The sequence below is a fragment of the Diceros bicornis genome, chromosome 12, assembly GCF_020826845.1.
Source record: "Diceros bicornis minor isolate mBicDic1 chromosome 12, mDicBic1.mat.cur, whole genome shotgun sequence".
NCBI lineage: Eukaryota > Metazoa > Chordata > Mammalia > Perissodactyla > Rhinocerotidae > Diceros > Diceros bicornis.
Genome location: NC_080751.1, coordinates 61,068,379 through 61,093,538, shown reverse-complemented (window position 1 = coordinate 61,093,538; position 25,160 = coordinate 61,068,379). Strand labels below are relative to the sequence as shown.

Here is a 25,160-nt window from a genome sequence, read left to right as displayed (position 1 = left end):
TCCTCTTCAACTGCACCTGAAACATTTACCAAAAGTGACCATATACTGGGCCAGAAAGTAACTCTCAACAAATTTCAAAGAACTGAAATAATATAGAGTATGTTCTACAACCACAGTGGAATCAAGCTAAAAATAAATAACAAAAATAATAAGAAAATCCCCAAATTTTTGGAAATTAAGCAATGCACTTCTAAATAACTGATGAGTGAAAGAAGAAATCACAATGCAATTTAGAAATAATAATGAACTAAATAATGAAAATATGATGTATCAAAATGTATGGGATGCAGACAAAGGCATGACTGCAGGAAAATTTAGTCTAAAAATGCTTTCTAAAATATTTTCCAAAATATTAGAAAAAAAGTCTGGAAATCAAGGATCTAACTACATATCTTAAAGAAAAACTACCTATCTTAGAAAAACTAAATGAATCCAAATAAAGAAAATAGAAAAAAGAAAATAATAAAGAATAGAAATTAATGGGATAGGAAAAAAGTTTACATTTCAGAGTATTAACAAAGCCAAAAGTTTGTTCTTTGAAAAGCCTATAAATAAATACACCCTTGAGAAGACTCATCAAGAAAAAGGGCACAAATAACCAATATCAGAAATGAAAAGAGGATATCACCCCAGCTTCTACGGACATTAAAAAGATAATAAAAGAATACTATGAAGAACTTTATGCCAATACATTTGATGCAGGCAAATTCCAAGACAAATAAACACAAAGAAGCTAGAAAAAACTTGACAGTCCTCTATCTACTATGGACACTAAATCCATAATTCCTGGTCCAGATGAGTGTCAACACTTAAGGAAGAAATAATACCAATCTTACAGAGTTGGCCAGAGAATAGAAAAAGAGGGACCACTTACCAACTCATTTCATGAGGCCAGCAAGCCTTGATATCAATAACTGACAAGGACATTAAAAGAAAGGAAAACTATGGGCCAACTTCTCTCATGAACATAGATGCAAAAACTCTACTCAAAATATTAGCAGAAAAATCCAGTGATATATAACAGGGTTATACACAACAACCAAATTGTGTATATATCAGAAATGCAAGGTTGTTTAAACATTCAAAATGTAAGCAATTTACCACACTGACAGAATAAACAAAAAAAACCATATAATCACTTCAACCAATACACAAAATACATTTGATAAAATCCAATACAGAGTCATGAAAAAATTCTTAAAAAAGGAGAAATAGAAGAATCTTCTTTTATGAAATATAAGTATCTATTAAAAAAAAAACATACAGTAAACATTTTACTAAGGGTGAAATACTGAAAGACCCTCTGAGTTTGAGATCAAGACAAAGAAGTCTGCTATCAACACTTCTACATTGTACTTGAGGTCCTAGCCAATGCAATAAGACACAGAAAAGAAAGAAATGTATGTGAATTGGATAGGAAGAAAAACATTGTTATTATTCACAAACAACAAGATTATATATATTATAAGGGTGTTCCAGTTATTCCTGCTGCATAACATACTACCCCAAAACTTAGTGGCTTAAAACAACCATTTTATTACATTCATGGATTCTGTGGGTCAGGAATTGAGAAAGGGCACAGCAAGGATAGCCTATCTCTAACCTGTAATGTCTGGGGCCTTAGGTGAGAAGACTCAACAGCTAGGTGTGATATGTTCACTGGGGGTAGGAGTTGTCTGAAAGTATCTTTAGTCATATATCCGATGACGGATGCTGCTGTCATTTTCATCTGGATGCCTCATTGATGTGTCAAACTTTACCTGTCAAAAATAAAAACCATCTTATTTCAAAAATCAACCCTACCAACCCTACATCCTGACTTCTCTGTTGCCCTATAGAGCACCATTATTTTCCCAGTCACCTAACTCAAAAGCTTCTTTGACAGCTCCTATTGTATTTGGGGAGAATATCCATAGGCAAGAAAAAAAGAAGCCAGCAAAAGAATGAAAAGGAACAATTAGAAATGGCATGCATTAAGATAAAGTCATGTAAGCCACAGGAGAATGTTTCAAGAAAGTTAGGGGCTGGTAATGAAATTTTTAAAATATATAAATGTCAAAGAGTGAGAGAACTGAAGCAACAGTAAAAACTCACATTTTAAGAGTACTTTCTATAAACCAGAGCACTGTGCTAAATGCTTTATATAAATATTATATCACTTAATCCTGATAAGAATCCTATGAGATGGGTACTATTATTTCCTCCCTCTACCCAAATAAAACATGTGAGGAGAAAACTGCCTGAAAGACATTAAAGAATTTGCCTAAGGTCACACAATTAGTAAGTTGGAATGTGGTAGAGCCAGAATTTGAACCCAGATGTCTGAACGACTCCAGAGCTCATGTTATTTGTTTAAAAAGTTTTACTTATATATATACATATATAATTTCATTTAAATGGATAAATGAGATATGTGCTGGGATTTTTTTAAATGGTCAATTATTTTTTAATCTTTTGCATCCTCATCTCTACCTCGCCTTCTCACCTCCATGAATGACACTCCTAAAGTTATATTTACTCAATATAAAGTCTTCCATATTCTTCTATAATCACACACAAATATATATTAGCATTCACATACATTTTAATAAATATGAGTTGTCAGTGTTTGATAAATAGGAGCACATTATACACAAATCTATGCATTTTGCTTTCAAACTTAATAACACATGAAAATCCTACCAAGTCAAATAGTATAACTCTATTTCATTATTTTTAATGGTTCTATAATGTGGATACACCATAATTCATATGATCATCTCCCTGCTGACAGGCACTCAACTAGTTCCTCGTGTTCTGGAACAATGTTGCAATAAGTACTCTTAAATCCCCATGTTCTTACATATATCCACCTATACCAGTTCTTTTGTTTCTAATGGCCAGACTCCCAAGTGTGGAATTACTCGGTTGAATTTTTTTTTTTTTTTATAATTTTATTTATTTATTTTTTCCCCCAAAGCCCCAGTAGATAGTTGTATGTCATAGTTGCACATCCTTCTAGTTGCTGTATGTGGGACTCGGCCTCAGCATGGCCGGAGAAGCGGTGCGTCCGTGCGTGCCCGGGATCCGAACCTGGGCCGCCAGCAGTGGAGCGCGCGCACTTAACCGCTAAGCCACGGGGCCGGCCCTCGGTTGAATTTTAATAAGTGTTGCCAGATTGCTTTCCAAAAAGAGTATAAGAATCACATTTCCTCTAGCAATCTAGGAAAGTATCTTTCCCCCTACAATCCTATCAACAATAAGTAGTACCATTATTTTTAATTCTTGAAGTCTTAGGGTATAAAATATCTCACTCTTTAATTTGCATTTCTCTGACTACCAGTGTATTTGAACATCTTTTCATGTTTGCTGGCCTTTTGGACTTTCTTTTCTGTGAATTGTCTATTCATATCTTTTGCCCAGGTTCCAAGTGGGTTATTTATCTTTTTCTCATTGGTTTGTAAGAGAACTTTGCATACTGCTATTAACTCTTTTTTTTTTTTTTTTTGGTGAGGAAGATCAGCCCTGAGCTAACATCCATGCCAATTCTCCTCTTTTTGCTGAGGAAGACCAGCCCTGAGCTAAGATCTATTGCCAACCCTCCTCCTTTTTCCCTCCTTTTTCTCCCCAAAGCCCCAGTAGATAGTTGTATGTCATAGTTGCACACCCTTCTAGTTGCTGTATGTGGGACGCCACCTCAGCATGGCTGGACAAGCGGTGCATCAGTGCGCATGCGTGCCCGGGATCCGAACCTGGGCCGCCAGTAGCAGAGTGCGCACACTTAACTGCTAAGGCACGGGGCTTGACCCTAACTCTTTTCTAAGCTCCTATATTTTACATATAGCTTTCTAGATGTTTATTTTAATTTTTTACACGTAAATCTTTAATCCACCTATATAAGGATCCAACTTGGTTTTCTTTCAATAGATAGCTACTTGTGCTAATACCATTTAATAAAGAAACCATCTTTTCCCCATTGAATTAAAATACAATCTCTTTCCTATACTAAATTTTCATACTTACTGGGAAAGAGCTTCTTAACCACAATGCTATACTGTCAGTGAATCTGGCAATTGGGTCCATGGTTAATTTTTAATTATTTGGTAAGGCTAGAAATCAAAGTGATAAAATCAAGGGTCAATATTACCTAAATCTCAAGCATAGCCACTGAAAGTTACCTGTTCTACTTAAAATCATCAGTGTTATCCAAGGGAAAAAGGGGGAAAGGAGGGAGCTTTATGAATCTGGAACTGTATCACAAAACTCCTTTAAAATTTTAATGAACAAATGTAAATTTTTCATTTAATTTTTGATTCCTGGTTTCTTTTTTCTAGAGTTTCAAAATTCCCACTCCACCTGCTAGTAAGATTATACAATTTGCCATTTAACAAGGCCTAAAATCCCTTGTTCATTTCCTTCCCCGTTTCTCTTTTATTAGATTTTCCAACAAGCAATTGCCTGGAACAAAGGGAGAAAATTTACACCTTTTTGCTTCTGCTAATTACACAGATAACTTTGCAGAGAAGGTTTAAAATCTTAAGTAAGATGACTAGTTTATACACACAAATAATCTAAAGCTATCATTATTTTTTGCCCCAAAATTACATGGATATTCAAAGTAGCTCTTCTTGAAGGATAAAATGAAATGCTTTTCAAAAAGTAGGAACCAAATGTAATTATAGAATTGAAAAGATAATAAATTTTAAAAACTTGCTGGATGGGCTCAACAGTAGAGTTGAACTGACAGAATAGGATCATGAACTTGAACACGTATCAATAGAATTTACTCAACCTGAACAAGAAGAAAACAGACTAAAAAAAAAAAAAATGAGCAGAATCTCAGGGACTTGTAGGAAAATAACAAATGATCTAATATTCGTATAATCAGAGTCCCAGAGAAATAGGAGAAAGACTGTGGGCCTGAAAAATATTTAAAAAAATAATGGATGAAAATTTCTCTAATTTGGCAAAAGACATAAACCTACAGATTCAAGAGGCTGAGTTAATCCCAAATAGGATAAAACCAAAGAAACACAAAACACATCATAGTCAAACTTCAGAAAACTAAAAACAAAGAAAAAAATCTTAAAAGCAGCCAGAGAGAAATGACATATTACCTACGGGGGAACAATAATTTCAATGTCAGCAGGTTTTTTAAACAAGGGATGCCAGGAAAAGGTGGCACATTTTTCAACTGCTGAAGGAAAATAACTGTCAATCCCAAATTCCATATCAGACAAAACTATCCTTCAAGAATGACGGAGAAATAAAGATATACGCAGATGAAGAAAAACTAAAGGAATCTGTCACTAACAGACTTATCCTTAGGAAGTTCTCTAAACAGAAAGGAATACGTGAATAAGATTTAACTTCAGAAAAGGAAGAACAATGGAAAGGGTAAAAGCAGTGGTAAATATAATGGACTATCTTTCTTCTCAAGAGTTTCTTAAATCATAGTTGATGGTTGAAGCAAAAGTTACAGCATCATTTGATGTGGTGCTCAATGTATGTAGAGGGGATATAACAATTATATTTAAAAATGGAGAGGGTAAAAGTACCTAAATGTAAGTAAGGTTTCTGCACTTCACTTGAGGTAGTAAAATGTCAACACAAGTAGGCTGTGTGAGGTTATGCGTGTATACTATGTACATGTGTGTAATTGTTATACCTAGGGCAACCACTAAAAAGAAGTATACTGAGTGATACACTCAAAAACACTATAAATAAGTCAAATGGGATTCTAAAAAACATTCAAGTAACCTACCAGAAGGGAAGAAAAGAGAAACAGAAAAATGATAACAGAGGAAATAAACAGAGAACAAATAATAAAATGGCTGAATTAAGTCCTAACGCATCAATAATTATGTTAAATATAAATAGTCAAATTATACCAGTCAAAAGGCAGAGATTGGTAGAATGGATTTGAAAAGAAACATGACCCAACTATCTTTTGTTTACAAAAGATTTTCAATTTTATTGATTTTTTAATCAATATACTATTCAATATTTAATTGATATTCAAATATATATAAAAAACTGGCTATATTCCTATCTGATAAAGTAGACTTCAGAGAAAACAAAATTACTGGACAAAGAGAGACATTTCATAATGATAAAAGGATTAATCCACCAAGAAGACATCCTAAACATATAAGGCACTGAACAACAGACATTCAAAATACAGGAAGCAAACACCAACAGAGCTGAAAGGAGAAACAGAAAAATCCACAATTACAGTTAGAAACTCTCAGCAATGAAAAGAACTACTAGACAGACAATCAACAATGTATGGAAGAAATGAACACCACCATCAACCAACAGGATGTAACTGACATCCAACAACAGCAGAATACACATTCAAGCGCCCACCGAACATTCACCAAGATACATCATATCCTGGGTCATAAAGCAAATGTAAATTTAACAGAATTAAAATTATACAGCTTACGTCTTCTGACCATTATAGGATAAAGCTAGAAATCAATAGCAGAAAGACAACAGGCAAATCTCCAAATACCCGGAAACTAAAAAACACACTTCTAAGCAATGCATGGGTCAAAGAGGAAGTTTCAAAGGAAATTTTAAGAATACACAGAACTCAATGACAATGAAAATACAATATATCAAAATTTGTGAGATGCAATGAAAGAAATGCTGAGAGGGAAATTGATAGCACTACATGCTAACATTGGAAATGAGAAAAGGTCCCAAATCAATAATGAAGAAACTAGAAAAGGAAGAGCAAAATAAACTTAAAGCAAGCAGAATGAATAAAATGATAAATATCAGAGGAAAAAAATCAATAAAATTGAAAATACAGAAAAATCAATTAAATAAAAAGCTAGTTCTTTGAAAAAGAGCAATAAAGTCAATAAACCTCCACTGAAAAAGACAAAAAGAAGACACAAATTACTAATACCAGGAATGAAATAGGAGTTATCACTGAAGACCCTACAGAATACTATTACCCTAATGCCAAAACCAGACACAGACAGTACCAAAAAAGAAAACTACACACCAATACCTCTCATATGTATACCTTAACAAAATATTGGCAAACAGTATGCAGCAATGTATAAAAGAATTATATACCACAATCAAGTGGGACCTATTCCAAGTATGTTCAACATTTGAAAATCAATCATTGTAATCCACCATATCAAGATGCTAAAGAAGAAAACACATATGATCTTATGAATTAACTAAATATACACCATATTACCCAGCAATCGTACTCTTGGGCATTTATCCCAGAGAAATAAAAACATGTTCACACAAAAACCTTCATACAAAGGTTCATAGCAGTTCTATTTGTAATAGCCCCTAACTGGACACAACCCAATGTCCTTCAACAAGTGAATGGTTAAACAAACTGTGGTACAGCCATACCACAGAACACTATTCAGCAATAAAAAGGAACAAACTATAGACATACTCCATAATTTAGATGGATTTCAAAGGAATTACCTGAGTGAAGAAAGTCAATCTCAAAGAGTTACATACTATATGATTATATTTAGACTACATTCTTGAAATAGACAAAATTATAGAGATAGAGAACAGATTAGCGGTTGCCAGGGGCTACGGACTGGGGTGGGAGGAGATGGCTATGGCTATAAACGGGCAGCATGAGGAAACCCTGTGGTGATGGAACAGTCCTGTATCTTGATTATAGTGGTGGTTATATGAAGCTGTAGACCTGTATACACACAAACAAGTGCTTGTAAAACTGGTGAAATCTCAATAAACTCTGTAGCTCATATCAACGTCAATTTCCTGGTTTTAAAATGGTACTATAGCTATGCAAGATGTTACCACTGGGGGAGGTTAGGTACACGGGGACCTCCTGGTACTTTTTGTTTTTTTTTCTTGCAATTTCCTGTGAATCTACAATTATTTCAAAATAAAAAAGTTTTTTTAAACTCTAATTAGACATGTATTTATCTAACTACAATTGGTATAATATTTATCTAACTACAATTGGTATAAGTTGAACGAAAGAGAAAAACTGGGAATCTTACCACATAGCCACATGTAAGCTTCAAAATGTACAGCTGTAAGTTAACATATAACACAGATGCATAAACAGAAACTTTTTTACAGTCTGCTCTAAATACAGATCTTCCTCCACTTACAATCGAGGTCAAAGGTTCCCAATAAACCTACTGTAAGTTGACTATGTCGTTAAGTTGAAAATGCATTTAATAAACCTAATCTACTGAATATCACAGTTAGCCTAGTCTACCTTAAATGTGCTCAGAACACTTACAGTTGGGCAAAATCATCTAACACAAAGCCTATTTTATAATAAAATTAGCGTTGAATATCTCATGTAATTTATTGAATATTGTATTGAAAGTGAAAAACAGGATGACTGTATGGGTACAGATTGGTTGTGAGCTTATTGGTCGTTTACCCTTGTGACCACGTGACTGACTGGGAGCAGCAGCTTGACGCTGCTGCCCAGCAACACGAGAGAGGATCGTACTACATATTGCTAGCCCGGGAAAAGAGCGAAATTCGAAGTATGGGTTCTACTGAATGTATTTTGCTTTCGCATCATCATCAAGTAGAAAGATTGTAAGCTGACATCATAAATTAGCGACCGTCTGTATTAAATTGATATTCATCTCTTCTTTCTTCAGTATAATATATTAAAGGAAGTAATCAATTTTTATATCCTGACTTGACAATTGCAACAAAACTGCCTTCTTTTTCTGTAGTTATTTCACTTGTGAAGTACATTCTCATTCTTCGTATCTGACCTTAACAACACCTGCAAAGTACACGGTACAATCAATCAAATAAGAAATTGAAGGTCAAAGGTTTTTACATTATTTGTCCAAGGTTATAGGGCTTTTAAATGGCAAAATCAATTCTTTAGTCTTTTGACTCCTACTCCAATATTTCCCAGGCACATATTATTCCAATTTTATGCAATACTATAGAATCCAAAGAATAAATAGCATAATATTGTAGGAGCAAGTCAGAGTAGGAATGAGTATGATGCACATTACACCAAGATTGTGTGCAACAGTCTCTTGCTCCTGCTTGATAAGTGGTCAGGAGACCACCAATTTTACAACTTTTACATTTTGTGTAATTTTGCTATTTTAATGACTACATACTAACCTCTGGTGAGATTCTTCTCAAACCTGTGCAACTCGGTCAGAAGAGGAAGTTTATATGATGAATATAAAATCCATCACCATCACCGAGGAAATATCAAAGCTAAAGCACATACTACATTGATGATGAACCTGCAGAATTATCTCTATTTGAAAAAGGCAAAATAGTTTTTTTCATAATTCCTTTGCTGGTTTTAAGCCAACTATTACATCAAACTTTACTGTAATCATACAAACAAAATGTTTTTTTTAACGTGCCAGAAAGCAGCTTTCAGCTTCTAGACATCAGTTAAAGCCAAGAATTTCACAAATTTGTACAAACTACCCTACTTACACATTAAATATACTCATTAAAAATAACATACTAATTTTCCTTTGGTTGAAGTATACTTAAGAAAGTAGATTTCAGAATTAGCACTTAATTCTAAAATATTATAGCAATACTACAAATGAGAAAATGCTGAAAGAGGATGAATCTTTTAAGAAAGAGAAAGTCACCCAGCCTGAAGGTCTAAGTTATCATAACACCAATTTTAGAGGTGCTCCTTGATTGTTCCCTAGAATCCTACAGGCTGGGAGAAGGGCCTTAGAATGTCGGGAGGCCTTCACTTTAGTTGGGGAAAAATCCAACAGAGACATTCCTACTTATCGTTTCAGAAAGAAGTTGAAAAAAAACCTTCATAAATAAAGATTCTAGAGATTTTTCTAACTTTTCTGGGTTTCTTTTCATTACATCTATCTCTTTCACCAGAGGGATTTGCTCTTTGAACCAAAATAGCTAATACCTATGGGTTCAGATGTTAGACTATAATCTCTTCCAGTGTTTGGCATACTAGACACAAAGCAGGTGTCCAGTAATTACTTGTGAAGGAAGAAATGAATTAGTGAATCAAGGAATAAAGTGTCCCAATCAGCATCCTGTCTTGTATAGAAAAATGAAAAACCCAAGGGTCAGAGTTTACAATTAAGGCTTAAAGAGTGAATGAAAAGCAGTGTGAAGACTAGATGCAAAGAACATTAAGCAAGCTGTGAAGTGGGGTCATTCTAGAATAGTTGACGTTTATTGAGTGCTTATTATGTGTAATGCACTGTTCTAAGTGCTATACGAATGACTTCAGTTAATAAAAACAACCTTACCGTGTGGATACGAATGTACTCCATTTTACATATGAGAAACATGGAGGCACAGACTACCTCCATAAAACACCAAGATGCACAGCAAGTGGTAGGGGCCACAAGAAGCCTCAATGGTTTCCTCAACACGCTGCACTCTAAATTCACGGGAGCAAGCTCCGTTTTGACTTTGGCTCCATTGGGGATATTAAAGCAACTACTGCTGAACCTCAAACGTGTGGTTAGAGGAGTTTCAAGTTCAGAGACCGGCCCAAGAGTCAATTCTCAAGGGTACCTGGCTGTAACAAACTGGGAGAGGCATGGGGAGGGAGAGGCAGGGGGAGCGAGACTGATCCTGCTGAGAAAGCTGAGTCCAAACCAAAAAAAAGCCCTTAATGACCCTGCTGATGGACAAGTAGGAAAACAGACGCACTGACGGAAGACAGTGACTTGCCCAGAGCTAGAAGCTCAGTACAAAAACTCGGATCTCTGGAGTCCCCGGTCCAGACTTGGGCCCCTCCTAGTCACTTCTTCCCGGCCAGATGCCCAACGTCCTGGTCCCTGTTCCTTAAGGGGGCCGCTATAAGAACCCCCCCTCAGGCGCGCTGCACGTAGCAGTACCAACGGTACGTTCCCGCCCCCAGAGGAGCGATCGCTGGGCCAGCAGCCCAAGGCCACCCCCGCCAACCCCCCGCCACAGTGGCTCCGAACCACCGCGCGGTCGCAGCACTGTTGTCTACGCCCCTGCGGGCTGTCTGGCCAGAGGCATCACGGGCTTTGCGAGCAGCCAGGGAGAAGAAGGGCTCCGGCTCCCATAGCCCTACCCCGAGGGCGGCGGACAGTTATCTCACCTGCCCGCCTAGAAGGAAGCGGCTCTACCATCACGGTCCCGGGAGGTGTCACCGGGTCCGGAAGTCCCACCCCTCTGACGTCAGAGCGCCGCGCCGCGTGACCGCGCCTTTGGGCCGCACGGCGTCCCGGGGATTGGAAGATTCTTGACCCTGGTTTGGGGCCTGTGGTCCGGATCCAGGGAGATCGTTGGGAGGGTGTAGCTGTGCTGGAACTTCTTTTTCCCTTTTATTTGAATTTCATCCGCTTCTTATTTCAGTCATCCTTGATATACTTCCGGCTTCCCTTCCCCCTTCTCCTTTTCTCCCCCTTTCTTTTCCTCTGCCCATTTTCCCCTTCCTCCCTTACTGGTTGCATCCCTTCCCTTCCGTTCTCCACAAACACAGGAAAGTTGAGTCTCAGTTGACCTTGTTTATTAGCGTTAATATGGCCAGCCTCTGCTACTCTGCACTTGAGCAAAATGCTGAAAATGTCTATTCCAGAGGTATTTCGAACTTACCACACCCCAACTCCGTGAAGACAAAGGTCGTATTCATCTTGTGAACCGCTGCATCCTGGGCACCTGGCACATAGTAGGTGATCAGTATATATCTGTCCAGAAATGCAGTAGTGAATATGACATGATTTTGTAGCCAGGGGCAGAAGCAGACAAGTAGACCGGTGAATCAGGAATCTCACCCAACACGTAGAAAAGAACCCTTGATCCTTTTGTATTCAACGTCTCAGTGATACGTACCACATCCAACCAGTTGTTGGCAGTAAACTGGTACGTCTTCTTCCTTACCTCTCCGCTTTTCAGTTTTACTCCCTAAATATAGTAGGTAACACAAGGAGTTTAGAAAAAGCCACTCACTGTGCTGAGCTTTTCATGAATTAACTAATTTTTAATCCTCACAGCAACCCAATGAAGTCAGTTTTAACATGTGACCATAATCTGAAAACACAAATACACAAAATAAATGAGTGATTACATTATGATGACATTACATGATATGTTCAAGGTGTTGTCCCTCATTACTAATGCACAGCTCTCAATGTGTGCAAAATTCCAATGAGCATGGTTCACTAATGCAGCATTTCTTTCAATCCTTGCATATGCATTTGTGGTGCATTGCTCAAGTGATTTATGTCTCTGATTTCATTGAATAAACATGTGCCAGAAAAATTAAGCAAGGGGGTTCAATATTTAAAAACAAATCTGTCTTTCCAGACCTTTGGCCACTCTATATTATTATCCCCATTTTACCTATAGGTAAAATGCAACACAGAGAGATTAACTTGCCCAAGAGTCTACTACCCTATGTACAGTCAGGCATTGCTTAATAAGGGGATATGCTCCGAGAAATGCATCGTTAGGCAGTTTCGTCATTGTGTGAACGTCATAAATTGTACATACACGAACCTACATGGTATAGACTACTACACACCTAAGCTATATGGTACTAATCTTTTTTTTCTTTTTTGGCGGGGTGAGGAAGATGGGCCCAGAGCTAACATCTGTTGCCAGTCTTCCTCTTTTTGCTTGAGGAAGATTGTCATTGAGCTAACACCTGTGCCAATCTTCCTCTCTTTTGCATATGGGACACTACCACAGCATGGCTTGTTGAGCGGTAATAGGTCCATGCCCTGGATCCGAACTCACCAACCCCAGGCCACTGAAGCAGAGCATGAGGACTTAACCACTGTGCCACTGGGCTGGCCCCTATACTGTACTAATCTTATGGGACCACACCGTCGTATATGTGGTCTGTCGTTGACTGAAACATTGCTGTGCGGTACATGATTGTACACTGTTATGCTTAGATGAGTTCCCACTACCTCTGTCATGGATGAAGCACTTATTCTTCCACATCTGGACTACTTGCAGCAGCCTCCGCATTGTTTCCATGTCTTCTCTTTCCTTGCCGTGTCGGGAAAGCCATGCTCCCTTGGGTGAAACATTCATACTTTCCCACACACTGTTCTCTCTGCCAGGATGCTCTTTTCCCTCCCCTCCCCATTCCCTCTACTCTCCCCTGACTACCTCCAACACATGATGCAATTCACTTTTCAATGGCTTTCCCTGATGCCCCCAGTTAAGGTGAGGTCCCTCCTTTATACTCCTGTATCAGCATTTACATCCTTCTGTTTGGGTGCTTATTTGTCTACAGCACTAGCATCCACTGTGAGAGCCTAGAGGACCTCTTCCTTCTTTCATTTTTGTATTCCCTAAGTCTAAAATAGGGTCTGGATACATGGTAAGCATTCCATAAATCTATGTTGAAATGACTCCACTCAAGTAGTGAGGCCTGTGGAATCCATTTGGCACGTGTCGCAGGTAAACTTCTATTGTGGAGCTTTTATGTGTACATCTTCTTTTCCACACTAGTTTCCAGGTCCAATTAAGACAAGGACTGCCCTGCAAATTGTGCTCTGTACAATCCTTAAATAAAGACTGTGTTAAAATTCTTGTGCGTGTTATTTGTTTATTTGAAGGTCTGGGGTCTTTTGAAATCAAATCATCTTTTCTAGTATTATCCTCTATCAGTGCTTCTCAAATTTTAGTGTGCATAGGATTCACCTCTGTTAAAACAGAGATTCTGATTTAGTAGGTCTTGAGTGGGGCCTAGAATTTGCATTTCAAACAAACTCAGAGATGCTGCTGCTGCTGCTGCTCCTGCTGCTCCTTACGTCACACTTTTAGTAGCTCTGCCCTATATGATAGTCATAGAGAACATGCTTGGTGGGAGGGTGATAGTCTTGATTTGTAGTAATTTGTACCTAAGAAGATGTATAATTGTCATCACTTCCAGCATTTACAATGTATGTTGTACAAAAATATTTCTTGGGAAGTGGATTTGCGCCACAGCAAATTCATTCATTTATTCATTCTTTCAAAATAAGTATATATTGAGTGCCTACTATATGCTAGGAACAAGACAGAAAGATCTTTGCTTTCTTGAAGGTAGATAATAAACAAACAAATAAGAAAGTAAGTATGAAATAAAGCAATAAAAGAAAATTAAATGTCAATGTGAAAGAGTGGCTAAATTAGGTTAGGTGGTCAGGGAAGCATTTGAACTGAGTCCGAAATGGTAAGGAATCAACCAGGAGATTTAGTGGAAGAGATTCTAGCATTGTTTCTCACTCCCTGTCCCCTTTAATACTAGCTGTCCAGCATCCTAGAGCGCTGTCCTTGACTCGCTGCTCTATCTAAATTCTCTCCGTGAGTGATTGCATCCAGTGCCATGGCTTTACATACCATTCATAGAGAACTCTGAAATTCGGTTCTCCAGCCTAAACCACTCCCATGGGTTCCAGGCTTATACAACAAACAGCCTAACATCTTCACTTGAAAGCCAAATAGGCATCTCAAAGTTACTGTCGGGGGAAGAGGGAAAATCTCCCTCTGCCCTTTCCCTTAAGGTTCTTCTGGCTGGCCAAATAATCAACAAGACAGGTTAGCAGGAGAAAATAATAGCAAGTTTAATAACATGTATACATGGGAGAAAGCAGGGACACTGCGTTTCTCAACACTATAGCAGAAATTCTCGTCTTAAATGTCTTTTTCAGCCAATGACAAAGGAGGATTTTGGCGGTGGGGGGAGTCAGTTACAGGAGATTACCACTAAAGCACAGTAAACAAGAGTAAGGTTTATTATGTAGCTCAAGGCCTCACCTTCCACATTGATAAGTCACTAGAGATGAGCTCATGCCCCTCTCTTCTCCAAACAGAGAGGGAGATACCTTTACAAATGGAGATTTCCCTTATAAATGTAAATGATTGTCTGACAACTCTTCGCAGGGTCATCCAGAGAATGTGGCCAGAGAGATAGAACTTCTGATAAGAGGGGCTTGTTGGTGCCTTTCCTATTGTAACATTTACCCTACGTTATCTTTACAGCCATCATGATAGATCTGTTCCAGGAAGGAGCCACCATGTCAAATTCTTTAGGCAGTTAGTGGGGGAGGTCAAATGTCCTCAGAGAAAACAACCAAGGTAAAGAGATAGATTTCAGGGTGGCCAAATCTTGATCTCCCACATTACCATAGCCCACACAGAAGTGTTGATTTCCGGAATGCCTCCAGATCTGAGTGGAAGTGGAAATAGGACCTGAAGAACAGTTGGGAACCCAGGCAAATTCTCTCTCCATCTCTTGACTCACGTCTCACTGGGCATCTGTTTCATCATTCTTTGATCCCTAGGCTACATGACAGAATATGGCCGTTTATGGCTCATGCAACTTATATTGTAGACTGAGGAGTCGTTAGTGCTGTTCAAACAGTTTCTACTTTCTACCTTCGAGGCACTTGGTAAGATTGCAGTTCCCTTATAGCTAGGCAGGGGTTGAGGGCCCGGGGGTGCCAAGGGCATGTGAGCAGTTCTGACCAATGAGTTGTGAGGAGAAATGTGTTACTTCCAGGCTGAGCAGTTGTTTTCTTGTGTTAGATTCTCCAAAGCTTTACTTTTTCCTTTGGCAAGGTGATGGCAGCGTTTGAGACGGTGTCTGTCCCAACAGCCTGTGTCCTTGAGTAGCTACTGCTGCATAAAGCCTACCAACCAACCTGTGATGAACACAGGTGAGAAAGAACTAAACTTCTGTTGTTATTTTTGGTGTTGTTTCCGCAGTACTACGTAACCTGTCCAGATTGATACCAGGGACAGCCACATAGAGAGGCTTTTTTCCTCACTTTCTTGATTTTAATTCCAAATATCCAGGAAGAATTTCTGATTGGCTCAGCTTGGGTCTGGTGTCCTGCAATTGTCCAATCAATGACAAGCACTAGGGATCATATGGTACCTTGTACAGAGGGGCCGTCTGCTACAGGTAAGGGGATCATAGTGGGTGGGCAAACATTCTACTAAGGCATCTACTATAAGCACACATGGCTATAAAATTAGACTATTGTACACCAATTTAAAAACAGTAAATGCAAATGAAACCCTTTTGCCTTTTACATAAAAATTTTAGACTCTCATTACTCATTCAATGTTTATTGACTCCTCCAGGCACAGAGGACACAAAGGCAACCCAAAGAGAAAGATCCTTGCTTTCACAGAAACACAATAAACAAATTAAATTAACATATAATGACAATGGAAGGGGAACTAATAGGCAGGGTGAGAGGTAGAGTGAGGAATGCATTAGTTACCTATTGTTGTTTAACAAATTACCCCAAAACACAGACTACTAAAACAGCAGAAGTATTATCTTACACAATTTCTGAGGGTCAGGAATCCAGGAGCAGCCTAGCCAGGAGGATCTAGCTCAGTCTTTCCTGAGTTGCAGTCCAGCTGGTTGGTCAGGGTTGCAGACATCTCAAAGCTCCACTGAGGCTGGAGAATCCACTGCTGAGCTCCATCACGTGATTGTTGGCTTGCCACTTTTCCTCCCAGCTGTTGGTCAGAGACTTCATTTCCTCACCATGTGGCCCTCTCCGCAGTGCTACTTGCTTTTCCCAGAGGAAGAGATTTGAAAGAGAGAGAGAATAAGAGAGCATCCAAGATGGAAGCCAGTGTTTCACTGTAAAAACAGTGTTTTACAACCAAATCTCAGAACTGACAAACCATCCCTTCTGTATGCTGTTTAATATCACTAGGATTACACAAGGCTGGAAAACTCAAAGGCAGGGGTCATTTGGGACCATCTTGGAGAATGGCTACCACAGTGGTGCACTGTTTTGTATCATGAAAGCAAGAAAAATCATCTCTTAGGAGGCTAATTTGAGATCTACATGAAGAGAGGAAAGAAATGTAGGATAACGTGTTGGGGAGAAGACTGGAAGACTCCATCCAACATCTCTCTCGCTTTCTTTCTGAATTCATGGCTCATATTTTCTGAATAGTCATAAGATAATCGTATACTCCCTTGACACTCTTTCTGTAGTATTATTTTGAACTAATATTTAACTCTTACGTGGAATTTTTTAAACAACTTAAAATTTTCTCTAAAACTGTAAATTTTGGGAAATACTACCAATTTTAGAGGTAAAGCATGCAGTTTGGTTAGTTGCTCTAATTAATTACTGATTTGTATTCAAGTTAAAATATTAGTTTATTTTTTTTCCCTAATATTAAATAGCTCTACTTATTGAAACCTGATATAGATATTAGTGGAAGGCACATAGAGGGATGTGTAATCCTGTGTGGTCTATTTGGTTGGATAACAAAGCTGAGCATAGTTCCATCCAAGAAATGGAATAGAAAGTGGCATTTTGGGGGATAATATGACCTTTGCATAAATGAAACTGGAGCAATGTGTGGCATGGAGGGCGTATTTTCTGTTGTCTAGTTAGCATCTATCTCCCCTCCTCCCTTTCAAATAGTATTCACCCTTTCCCCAAGAAGCTCTTGTGTTTAAAGGGAGTCTCCTGGGGGCCGGCCCCGGGGCATAGCGGTTAAGGGCGCGCGCTCCTCTGCTGGCGGCCCGGGTTCGGAACCCCAGGCGCGCACCCAGGCACTGCTTGTCAGGCCACGCTGTGGCGGCGTCCCACATCAAGTAGAGGAAGATGGGCACGGATGTTAGCTCAGGGCCAGTCTTCCTCAGCAAAAAAACGAGGATTGGCATGGATGTTAGCTCAGGGCTGATCTTCCTCACATAAATAAATAAATAAATAAATAAATAGTCTCCTGGATGGTCCCGATTAGCTTAATCAATCATCCCATTACATTGCCTTTCCCTGGCCTCAGTCACTGATTCCAGTCTGGATCTGTGACCTAAGCCAGCTCTGTCAAGGCCATGGAATGCTGGGGACTTGTGCTTTTTGGTCTCATAGACAATGTGTGAATATGATGCCTGGAAATACTGAAGATATTTTGCCTCCATGACGAAAGTAAAGGAGAAGTATGGCATTGAGAGAATCATGAAGAAATGGAGGCCGAGTCCTGATCCATCATGCGTGAAGCCTGCCAATCTCTGGACTTTCCAGTTGTATGAGCCAAGAAAGCTCTGTTATTGTTTAGATCAGTTTCAGATGTGTTTTGTTATTTCCAGCAGAGACCATCCTAACTGATAGATCCTGACCTACTCCAGGGGCATCTGGGGACTCATTATAAAAGCCTTCAGGGGCTGACTACCTATTTCATTGCTCTAGCGCTGGCCACAAAAAGATGCAATGCAGTGTCTTCTGATTATTTAACTTCCTGACTGAATGGCAAGGAATAATTTATGGAAAGAAAGCTTCAAAATGTAAATTGAGACTTATGGAAAATAGGCTAATTATGGAACTCTAAGGAATGTAAATGACCAGAAGGAGAGAGAGACTTTTGTCAAATAATAGTAATGGCTAATATTTATTGAACATTTCCTATCTGCCAACTTTTGTGCTAAATGCATTACATTGGTCTAGAAGGGGAAGAGAAGCTTGAGGAAGGAGTTCAGGATGACAGTGTCAGAGAAATGGTCCCCTCTTTGCCCAATCCATTTGGACTCTTGTCTGAGTCCTAGGGAAAGAAGGACTATAGCAGGAAACAGAAGAAAGTAATTTTCCCACAAAATTTATGAGAGATTTTGGGATCCCAAGGCAGTACTTCTCAGGAACCCCTGTGACAGAGTGTAGTACTAAGGAATATAACAGGAGAAGAGAAAATTTGCCTCTTGATCAGAGAAGCCTTGGTGCAGTGTGCCATAGGCATGAAATGACTTCAGGGGACTGTCAACCACATGCAGCTCTTACAGGGAGGAAGTTGCATGGAGGTGGGACAGGGCCTCCTAGGATTTCTTAGGCAACGTCATTGAGGAGGAAGAGGAGAGAAAAGGTGGCGTTTCTGATATGGCCCAGATCAACTATGCGGAGACTTGAAGACAACGCCTAGGAACTGTCATGGTTGTTGGGGACCCTTTCATGGAGGTGAGAGAGTAGTTGGGGACACTTTGCAGAAGGGATGGAGGGACCACAATAGTCATGAGTGAGACAGAGAAAAGGGCAATGCTTGGATCTTTATGATAAGAGAAAATATTTCTGGTGGATGTTGTGAGAATGTTAGAAGGACCTGTGCTTATTAATAAGATATGTTCCCCTCTTCCTGATTGTTCCATCACACAGAAAGTTGAAACTCTTGGTTTAGATACCCTCTGAACTAGGGCGTGTAGATCAAAGATTATGTAAAAAGGAACAGGAGAAAGAAAAACAAAAAAAAGAAAACAGAAGTAAGATTTAAAGATTTTTAAAGAAAATAAAGATTTTTTTAAAAATGTAGAAGACAACTAAGATTTATCTTCAATATATATTCTAGAGATGGAACCACTAGTCATAAATATCAGTGAATTTTGAATTGTGGTTTTCCACTGGCTTTAGTAGTGAATTTTTTCATTTGTAAATTTTTAAGTATAGATTATTCTAAATGCTTGTACACATACCATTGCTTAATGCAGTCTCCATAAGATGGCTCTGGTACACTCTGAGATCCACATTAATATCTTTATTCAAACACTTTAGGTCAAGAAAAAAGATCCACGTAATGATTCATCTTAAGCATAAATTAAAAATCAATAGGTAAATATTGACAAAGCCATATTTAACTCCCATACTACAGCTATACTGTTCCTCTTGGAGTTTAATTATGCAGAGACCCAAAGAGATAGATGGTCCTAAAAGCCAGCATAGTTGAGCTGTGAGACTTGGAGATTCTTGCTAAAAGACAGTTCACTGATGGCACAGCCTTCATAGAGGCACTTGGCTTATAAAAAGAATGAATGAAAAAAAAATCTGGCAAACATCAACACGTAGATGTGCAGGCCATCAATAATACAACAAATATATACACATATACACATATAATATATATATATATACAGACATATATATAATATACACATATATGTATATATGTATATATGAGAGAGAGACTAAAATAATATTTTTATTTTAAGACTTTCAAGATCATTCACCATATATAATGTAACTGCAACTCCAAAAGTTTTGTTTTAGCCCATCGATATGATCCTTAGTCCCTCTCAGTGAAACCACTAGTAAAAAGAAGCTTTTAGTGTCAGGGCAGGGTACACGAGGATAAGAAAAATTGGGGAGCTCTGGTTCAACTATCTCTTTAAATTGAAACAAAGTAGAGATTGGGACTAGCTACAGATAAATATCCCTTTAGAGTACAGTATGTTCCTATTTTATTGGATTTCTCGGAAACTCACTGCTCTGTTCAACAACGTTTGGTGGGCTAATTATACTGCTACAGGACATTTACAAATCATTCCTTCTTATTTTTTAATGGAGACTTTATATTCCCCAGTAAAATAAGAATGGAATTTTTCATAAATAAAAATGTTTTTCCATATCATGCATCTATCCCACTGTCGGAGACTTGATAATGGCCCTCCAAAGATGTCCACATACTAATCCCTGGAACCTGTGAATATGCTACGTTACTCTACAAAAAGGACTTCGCAGTTGTGATTAAGATGTGTTAAGGATCTTGGACTGGGGAGAGTATTCTGGATTATCCAGCAGGGTCCAATGTAATCACAAGGGTCCATATAAGAGAGAAGAAACAGGGTCAGAGTCAGAGAAGACAATGTGATGATCAAAGCAGAGAGAGAGAAGAAAATGTGAGGGTGGAAGCAACAGTCATAGTCAGAGAGAGAGATTGGAAGATGCTATACTTCCAGCTTGAAGAAGGAGAAGGGGCCACAAACAAACAAATGCAGGCAGCGAATTGCTGAAAAAAGCACTGAAAGGGATTCTCCTCTAGACCTTCCAGAAGTAACGCAAGCCTGTCATCACCTTGATTTTAGCCCAGTGGAGCTGATTTAGAACTTCTGACATCTGGAATTGTAAGATAATAAATTTGTGCTGTTTTAAGCTGTTAAGTTTGTGGAAATCTATTGCAGCAGCCATAGGAAACTAATATACCAACAAAATAAAGGCTTAGACCATTTCTGTTTTGTAAACAAGTGATAATATTAGCTAGCTATATTTCAAGCTTCGGAGTATGTACTAGTTATTGCCAAAATACCATGACTTCTTTTACTTCCACTAAACATGGCAGAAGCCCATTTTCCCTTCATTGCGGCTCTGTTCTTCTGTTTGCTGAATATTCTTGTTTGATGTTACTTTTGGCAAGTATTTAGTCTTGACAGAGAGAAGCTAATTCACTCAACTCATTTGTTTTTCTCTAATGTTTGGCTTTCTTTGGGCTTAACCATGTGTGTTAGTTTTTTAAAGTTTATAGTTTTAAAAGTGCATTGTGCTGTGACCTTAAAAATTGCAAAGGCATCCTATTCTGAGCCCAAACCAACCAGACTAACATCTTTGTTTTGTACTCTCATTAGCAGCCTTAATGAGGCCCAGGCCTATGATTTAGCTCTCTCTAAATTATCCAATAGAGATGTTGCTCTCCATGATGCTGGGTACCGCTCAACAGAGGAACTAAAATGTCTGCTATTCTCTTGCTCTGTTGTCATGGTTTCTCTGTTACACTTTTGCTTTCTTGAATTTAGCTACCTTTAAAAGAGTCTCATGTTTGCTTGTCTTTTCACAGTCTAGTTCCTAAAAAACAAAATGTAGTCACATTGTCAGCATAAAGTTTGTTTTCATTTACGGTTTTCTTTAGATTTCGTTATTGAAATCAACAGAGTTAAACAAAAATTTAAAAGAAATGTTGAATTTCCAATGTTATTAAAGCATCTCAACTTCTAGTTCTGGCATCATCCATTTTTATAACAAATCAGAGAGGTCAAGGAACCACATTTATTTTCCTTTTTTTTTTTTGGATTTTTTTCCCCCAGATGGTAAAACTGAGATATCACCCCCAAAGAGCATGTGTGGGGATTGCGTGGATGTGTAAACTTTTGGCTGCCCACATCTGCCCCTCTCCTTATATTTGGGGAAATGTCCTGCAGATGAGCCCTATAACCTCCTAAGCATTGTCCTAGGCTTGGTTTGAGATAACTCCTTCTAGCCAAGGAGATGAGATTATCCCGCATAAAACTGTCCTGATACTAATACTCATCCTCAAGTGCCCTACTGAATAACACGCTCTTAAGAGTCAGAAGAGGAGGAGTTCAATGAATTATAAATTGGGTAAGGAGAGCTATTGACTGAAGAGAGTTCTGGAGTCCTACCTTGCAAGATAGCTAGTATTTGCATAAAAGAAAAATAAAACGGCATTCTAGATGAGGAGATTAATTTAACAAAGTATATAAGATGGTCTGAAATGGCACGATCCAGGGGAGAAAAGTTGACTCTAGTTTCAATTCTGCACAATCAAGACTAATAACGCTTTTATTTCAAATGTTTTCACTAGGGTTGTGCAGTTTCTACTGAAGAATTGCCCTGAGCTCCCTCATGTCTATTTCAACATCCTTTTCCAAACCTCTGTGTCCTTACATATCCCACACCCTATGCCTAGAATGCTATTCTCTCCCCTGGTAACTCTACCCTGTCAGCCCAGAAAATTGCTACACACCTTTTATCACTCATATATCACTCTCCTATCTTTCCTAGGCAGAATTAGGCTCCTGGGCTTTCAAGATACCTTGAACACATCTGTAGTCAGACACTTATTATACCTACAGTATGTTCATATGACTGTTCTTGTTCGTTTGTTTTGCTGGCACATTTAGAAGCAAATTCCAGACATCATATTATTTTAACCTTAAATACTTCAGTATGAATCTCGAACAGACAAGGACTTTTTAAAAAAGCACAACAATACCATTATCACACCTCACAAAATTAACAATAACTCTTTAATATCTTTTAATATCCAGTCCATATTCAATTTCTTCAATTTCTCTAAAATGGATTTAGCTGACTGCATCCTCATGGTTTCAGTCTGGAGCTTCTAGGCCAACAACAAGTGTTTGCATTTTACCATTGGAGTACCTTAATGTTGTCATTTAATCTCATCGCAAACTTCTGATGGTCTGTTTTAAATAGCACAGCAAGGACAAAATTTAAAATGGAAAATAAAATGTAGATAAAATAAAATTTCAGCTTTGAGCATGATTCACAGCATGGCCTTGGATTTAGTAAATAATGTATTCTTTTGAGCCAGTTCATAGCTGTCTGGGGGCAAAATCCATCTTGTCCATTTGTGGTCCCAGAAAGACACCCAAAGAGCAGTTATTGGCGGAATAGCCTCCTGAGAGTAGGAGCAAGACTCTCCTACATCTCTTGAGGGATGTAGACCGTAGCCTAATGGTCAAACCAAATGAATTAAAAAAAAAAACAACAGCAAGCTGGAATACATTTTTCACTCCCAATGTTTCTTTCCATGGTGAAGGGCTCAATTAGTTCAACATTCCTGGCCTCTCTCAATCCCTTGCTCACTCTACCCAAGGAGAGCGGAGGGACTTATCTGATAAATTTTGGAAGAATTAACTATGCGTGCTTAACTCATCTCTGTTTTCTTCTTCTTGGAGCTAGCTTTCCACAGAGAGTAGGAGGTCTTGGCTCCTCCGTGATATAACCTGGTCAAGTCTCCACCCGTGTAGAACATTGCTTCTGACTGGGTGGGAAAGTGTGTCTCATTCTGCCGTTCACTTTGCAGGCCTTTTGACCTGCATGCCAGCTAGGGACCCTTATAGAGCCTTTATCAGAAATCAAGATGATGTTTTGGTCTCCTTACACTCTATTCCTGGTCTTATTTCTCAGTTTTTTCAGAACCCAAATGGAGAAGAATGATACTATTTTGGGGGTCTCCTCAAAGATATAAATGATCATAAAATATTATGTTAATATGCTGCTATATTCTTTTGGCTAATATTTTACGTAGGGTTCTGTATTGATATTCATAAGCGGGGTTAGTTTGTGGCTTTCTTTTAGGATTTTTGTTACCAATATTACACTAGCCTCATAAAAATAATTTAGAAGTTTTCCTTCTTTTTATTTTCTATGCTTTGGAACAATTTATTTTATTTTTTAATTTTTAAATTTTGTGTTTATTGCAGTAACATTGGTTTATAACATTGTACAAATTTCAGGTGTACATCATTATACTTCTATTTCTGCATAGATTACATCATGTTCACCACACAAATGCTAATTACAACCCATCAGCGCACACATGTGCTGAATTATCCCTTTCGCCCTCCTCCCTACCCCCTTCCCCTCTGGTAACCACCAATCCAATCTCTGTCCCTATGTGTTTGTTTATTGTTGTTATTATCTACTACTTAATGAAGGAAATCATATGGTATTTGACCTTCTCCCTCTGACTTATTTCACTTTGCATAATACCCTCAATGTCCATCCATTTTGTCACAAATGGCTGGATTTCATCGTTTCTTATGGCTGAGTAGTATTCCATTGTGTATATATACCACATCTTCTTTATCCATTCGTCCCTTGATGGGCACTTAGGTTGCTTCCAAGTCTTGGCTATTGTGAATAACGCAGCAATGAACACAGGGGTGCATGTATCTTTACGCATTGGTGTTTTCAAGTTCTTTGGATAAATACCCAGCAGTGGAATAGCTGGATCATATGGTAGTTCTATCCTTGATTTTTTGAGGAATCTCCATACTGTTTTCCATAGTGGCTGCACCAGTTTGCACTCCCACCAGCAGTGTATGAGAGTTCCCTTCTCTCCACATCCTCTCCAACACATGCTGTTTCCTGTCTTGTTAATTATAGCCATTCTGACGGGTGTGAGGTGATATCTCATTGTAGTTTTGATTTGCATTTCCCTGATAGTTAATGATTTTGAACATCTTTTCATGTGTCTGCTGGCCATCTGTATATCTTCTTTGGAGAAATGTCTGTTCAGGTCTTTTGCCCACTTTTTAATTGGGTTGGTAGTTTTTTTGTTGTTGAGATGCATGTGTTCTTTATATATTTTGGAGATTAAGCCCTTATCAGATGTATGGTTTGCAAATATCTTCTCCCAATAGTTAGGTTGTCTTTTCGATTTGTTGATGGTTTCCTTTGCTGTGAAGAAGCTTTTTAGTTTGATGTAGTCCCATTTGTTTATTTTTTCTGTTGTTTCTCTTGTCCAGTCAGACATGGTGCTTGAAAAGATGTTGCTAAGACCAATGTCGAAGAGCATACTGCCTATGTTTTCTTCTAGAAGTTTCATAGTTTCAGGTCTTATATTCAAGTCTTTAATCCATTTGGAGTTAATTTTTGTGTATGGTGTAAGGCAAGGGTCTACTTTCA

The 25,160-nt window shown here is 38.4% G+C and overlaps 1 protein-coding gene across 5 annotated transcripts in view; it reads right to left on the bottom strand.

Annotated features, from left to right (window-relative positions):
- Positions 1-11,148, bottom strand: part of LDAH (lipid droplet associated hydrolase) — a 102,144-nt gene extending 90,996 nt beyond the window's left edge. For 4 of the 5 annotated variants that reach the window (XM_058551726.1, XM_058551728.1, XM_058551731.1 and 1 more), the window contains exon 1: positions 11,072-11,148. In XM_058551726.1, coding sequence (XP_058407709.1) covers positions 11,072-11,102 — 31 coding nt within the window. In that variant the 5' untranslated portion in view covers positions 11,103-11,148. Of the gene's footprint in view, positions 1-1,603; positions 1,761-11,071 lie in introns of all 5 variants that reach the window. The other variant, XM_058551727.1, reaches the window with a different exon arrangement.
- Positions 11,149-25,160: the final 14,012 nt, after the last annotated feature.